The sequence below is a fragment of the Chaetura pelagica genome, unplaced genomic scaffold (assembly GCF_000747805.2).
Source record: "Chaetura pelagica isolate M959 unplaced genomic scaffold, ChaPel_1.0 scaffold107, whole genome shotgun sequence".
Taxonomy (NCBI): Eukaryota; Metazoa; Chordata; class Aves; order Apodiformes; family Apodidae; genus Chaetura; species Chaetura pelagica.
In genome coordinates this window covers 1193869-1198794 of record NW_009953979.1, presented here as the reverse complement: position 1 = coordinate 1198794, position 4926 = coordinate 1193869, and the positions used below count along the sequence as shown (strand labels likewise).

Genomic DNA, 4926 nt, shown 5'->3' with positions numbered 1-4926 from the left:
GGCGCCAGCCGCCCCAGCCAGTGGGTTTTTGCACTAAATGAATAGTTCTCAGTGGGACTGGATGGCTCAGCAGGGGAATGTGAAATGCAATTAAGCTTTTTTTTTTATGCTTTTTTTTTTTCTTTCTTTCTTCTCTGCTTTTTAACTAAATTATCTGCAAATTAATTCAGTGCTCGTAGAGGAAAAGGGGCTGTTTGTGGTGCTGGCAGCACGGGGGGCTTCCCCAAGCCACCCAGCCGTGGGTTTCCTAGGGGTTTGTGTTGAACCTCAGTGTCCGTGACCACATCCAGGGCTTTTGTCCTGGTGCATTTCCAGACAACATTGCCCTGTTTGGGCAGGATTTGACCGCTGTGGTGAAGGTGAGGACTGCTCTTCCTGGAGAGGACTTTGCCAAGCCAGGAGCTGGCATTGCTCACCTTCAAACCTCATCAAGCCCCAACCACTTAAGGGCTCTGCTAATTGCTTGTGCACAAGAAAATGCACTTCTAGAGGTGCTGCGCTCTGGGCTGAGCATGTAGCCCCATTGCAGGTCGCTCTGCCATGGGGACTGGAGTTGTTCCCACTCTACAGGGACTGTGAACAGCCCAGAAAAGCTGTAGAAGAAGCATGGTCGTGGCTAGTCCCATGACATTTCTGTTTCTTTGCAAACAAAGTGTGTTAGGTCAAGGTTTTCTGCCAAAAGCTAAAATTGACAGGGAGCTTCAACGTCGTGTGTCCTGGGGAAACAGGAAACCACAGCAACGTGTGTGGGCATCATCTCACAAAGGTCCTTTTCAGATTTCTGTTATTGAACATGCAACCACAGCTGCTCTGGGCAACCTGGACCAGTGTCTCACCTTTACAGGAAAGAATTTCCTCCTAATGTCTGATGTAAATCACCCCTCTTCCAGGTTTAAGCCATTTACCCCTTGTCCTCTCAACATGCCTTTGTAAAAAGTCCTTCTCCAGCTTTCCTGTAGGCTCTCCTCAGGTACTGGAATGCTGTTATGAGGTCTCCCTTGAGCCTTCTTTTCTCCAGACTGAACAATCATCCCTGGAGCTGTGCAGATGTGGTGCTGAGGGATATGGTTTAGTGGTACTCAGTGGAGTTGGTTTAATGGTTGGGATTGATGATCTTAAAGGTCTTTTCCACCAAAACAATTCTTTGATTCTGTGATCCAGCTGTATGCTGCATGAGGCAAGGCCCTGGGCTGGCAAAATGACCCCTACCTCTTATTTAAGCAGTTTTTGGTGTTTGGTTGGTGTGAGCTGCACCCTCAGGCTCCATCAGAGCTTCCCCACCTCCATGGTCCGACCCAGACACCCCCCCATCTGATGCCCGGTGAACCTCTCACACTGGGAGCTGCTTTTCAGTGCATTTCCTGCTATTGAAGATTTTTCCTCCCCCCAGCTTCCCCCCCTCCCTCCCCTCCATGTGTTGTATAATGAAACCAGGCACCCATTAAGGAGCTTAACTCCCCTTCTCCTCCTCCGCTCCCATCGCATCGGAGCTGCCAGGTACCTCATACAAAACCTCCCCACACCCAGCTCTGTCCTTAATGGGTGGTTTCCCCTGCATGCAAGAAAAAATGAGCTGGTAGGGTCTTAATGCCTCAGTCTAATCACTGCTGTGAAATATTAATTAATGTGGCTGCTCTGGAGGCTTTGCACCCTGCGGTGTGGGAGCGGCAGGCTTGGCTGGGCACTGATGTGTGAATAATGATTTAAAGAGATAAATAATGTCATGGTTTAGCACTGGACTGGGCAGAGTGGGGTTAATGGTTGGACTCGATGATCTGAAAGATCTTTTCCAAGCAGAACGATTCTGTGATAATTGAGAGCTGAATCCATCACTGGTGTCAGCTGCCAGCCTGGCTGATGTATGTCCCACAGCTCCCCAGGGAGCTGTTGAAGCTGGGTGTGATGCCTGTGTGCCTCCAGCCATCAGCACTTGGAAGTGGGGGAGATGGGAAGGGAGCATGTTTGGGCTAATCCAGGTGGGAGTCAGATGTTCTGGCACCACATCTCTGGAGCAGCTCCCGTTCAGAGGGTCTCTGCACAGGGTGGGGGGACCCAAACACAGAGACACACTGTGGAGAGTCACTTTGTCCCCCCTGGCCACAGTGTCTGCCCCAGTGAGCCTCAGTGGAAGCAAAGTGAGAGTATTGTGTGGAGAAGTGCCAGAGGGAAGCTGTGAATTTAATTGCTGAGCTAAAAGGCTTTGTGCCGATGGCTCTGAGCTGCCCAGGAGAGCATTTCCCTCTCCGGCATCTCCTGTCCATCCTGCTCAGCCACAGGAGAAACATGTCCTGGCAGTGGCAGTCTGGGCTGCCAGTCCCCAGCTCTTCTTTTGCTGTTGGTGCCTCAACGTTGGATGGAGAATGGATGGAGAGCAGCCCTGAGGAGAAGAGCTTGGGGATTGTCCCCCTCTGCTCTGCTCTGCTCTGCTCTGGTGAGACCCCCTGCAGTGCTGGGTCCAGTGCTGGGGTCCCCAGCACAAGAAGGACATGGAGCTGTTGGAGTGAGTCCAGAGGAGGCCATGGAGATGATCCAAGGGCTGGATCAGCTCTGCTCTGGAGACAGGCTGAGAGAGTTGGGGCTGTTCAGCCTGGAGAAGAGAAGGCTCCGGGGAGACCTTAGAGCACCTTCTGGTGCCTGAAGGGGCTGCAGGAAAACTGGGGAGGGACTTTTGACGAGGACAGGGAGTGATGGGATGAGCAAGAATGGTTTCAAGTGGCAAGAGGGGAGATCGAGATGAAACATTAAGAAGAAATTCTTTGCTGTGAGGGTGGTGAGACACTGGCCCAGGTTGCCCAGGGAAGCTGTGGCTGCCCCATCTCTGGAAATGTCCAGTGCCAGGTTGGATGGGGTTGGAGTAACCAGGTCCGGTGGGAGGTGTCCTTGCTCATGGCAAAGGGGTTTAGGACTGGATGGTCTTTAAGGTCCCTTCCAACCCAAACCAGGCTGGGATTCTGTGATTCTATGAAATATTTTGCTGTCCCTTAGTGCCAGCTCCCTGTGACCAGCACTAGCTTGTGCTGCCCTTCGAGGTTTTCTTCTTCTGCAACATCCTCCAAAGCCTCTTTGCTCATGGATGAGCTTTTCTAACACCCTCTTTGCAGATTCTGTCTCTTACTGAAGGACAGTTTGAGGAGCCGGGAAGGGAACAAGCCACAGCCATGCAGGAACCATTCAGGAGGGTCAGGAGCTATTAATTAACTTCAAGACATTGCTCCCAATTACAGAACTGTGGGGCTGAGCTGTATTCTGCCCCTTCCCCAGCTCTGGCTGCCCTACTGAAGGTTACAGAGGTTTAATACAACCCCCCTGTCTCCCCTGTCTTGTGGCTGCTCTTTTCATCCAATCACAGAATCACAGGATGGTTTGGGTTGGAAGGCACCTTGAAAACCATCTCATTCCAACTGCTCTTTTTTGCACCGGGCTGATTAGAACTGCTTGCTCCATGATCCTTCTCCTGTGGGAAGGGCATCAGGCCATGTTTTTAATCGGTGCCCAGTGTGTTTGGCTCTGTTAAACACGATTAGAGAGAGATTTACTGGCTCCCTTTCCAGCTCTGCCAGCTCGTGGATTGCCGCTGGGTTTCAGGATCTGCTCTGGCTCTGGGAGCAAAGAGTCAAACAGAGGCTGCCCAGTGCAGAGGCTGGTTTCTTAATGTTGGTTTTCCTGCCTTTTAAACTGCTGGCAGAAGCTCAGAGGAGCACCTGAGTGATGCTTTCCCTGGGGAAAGCTCACAGCCCCTCTTGCTTATGGCTCTGGGCTTTACCTTGGAAACAGCTTTTGGGGAGGCAGGAGTCTGCAAGTGATGCTCTGCATCTCCTTCAGTGCCCACTGTCCCTGGTAGCACTGGGTCTGTCCCTTTTTTTTCTGCCAGCTTCACTTATTTCTTCCCAGGTATTTCCCTCCCCACCCATCCTGCCAGCTTCACTGGTTTCTTGTCTTTCCTGATATTAGTTTTCCCCTTCCCATGTGCTGGGGCTTCTCACTCCATCCTTCTGCCCACCCTGAGGTGGATGGAAAACAGGACTTAATGAGTCAGCTTGGGTATTGCTTGGTGACGTTGCTAACACGTAGCAGGGAGATTTCATCCTTTTCTCCAGGTGCCAAAGTGCTGAGGGAGCCAAGGGATGGGTACAAAGGAGACTCTCAGGTTGGCCAAATAAATGAGATTTTGTTAAGCAGATTAGGGAAAGGTCTTGGAGAAGAAAATGCTGGGCTGGTGTCACACCCTGTACCTCTGGGCTGGTGTTTTTGCTTGGGGTTAAGGGACTGACCTTCATGGGATATTAGGTTTAGTGAGGGCTTTTGTGTTATTTAATTAAGATTTATTTGCAATCAGCTGGACTGCCCTTATTAAGTAAATTCCAGGCCCTGATAAGAAGGCCAATAAGGTTTTCCAGCCACACTTAGTTCCAGGATGCCATTAAAATGGGAAAAGGGTATTAATGAGGAAAGGCAGCAGGTCAGAGCTGTGGTGGGTGAGTGTGTGGTCATTTTGGGGGGTGGGCTGGGCCTCTGTCCCCTTCTCAGCTGGCTGATCCCCAAAACCCCAGTTACAGCTGCCACCAGTGCCTAAGTGCCACTGGGGTGCCCAGGCGGGGTCAGGATGGAGGTGACACACGTCGTGCGTGGCTGGGGCTGCTCCCACCTTCCCCCCTCCGTGGGGTCGAGTCGCGTTTCTCCGTGCCTCGATTTACCTTTTCAGAGCATCCGTGTCCTTGGATGCTCTGTGCCTGGTGTTTGTGGCACCCCCGGGTGCTGTTCTGGGCTCGGCTGAGCTCACTGGCTCCTTATGAACACCGATTGAGCGTTCGCCCGCAAACGCGCGGCGATGCTTCCCGTGCTCAGCGGGGAGAGACCTTTGGATGACTCGAGAGACCTTCAGAGAGCATCCCCGTCCTCCTTCCTCCTCCTCCTCCTCCTCCTCCT

The 4926-nt window shown here is 52.0% G+C and overlaps 2 protein-coding genes across 2 annotated transcripts in view; one reads left to right on the top strand and one right to left on the bottom strand.

Moving 5' to 3' along the window:
- The window catches only part of DNAJC27 (DnaJ (Hsp40) homolog, subfamily C, member 27), a 21223-nt gene extending 19936 nt beyond the window's left edge, over positions 1-1287 (bottom strand). The window contains exon 1 of the mRNA XM_010002227.1: positions 1282-1287. Within this exon, the coding sequence (XP_010000529.1) occupies positions 1282-1287 (6 nt within the window). The remainder of the gene's footprint in view (positions 1-1281) is intronic.
- A 921-nt stretch (positions 1288-2208) lies between these two features.
- Positions 2209-4926, top strand: part of EFR3B (EFR3 homolog B (S. cerevisiae)) — a 37091-nt gene continuing 34373 nt past the window's right edge. Inside the window, exons 1-2 of the mRNA XM_010002226.1 lie at positions 2209-2221; positions 2391-2422. Coding sequence (XP_010000528.1) covers positions 2209-2221; positions 2391-2422 — 45 coding nt within the window. The remainder of the gene's footprint in view (positions 2222-2390; positions 2423-4926) is intronic.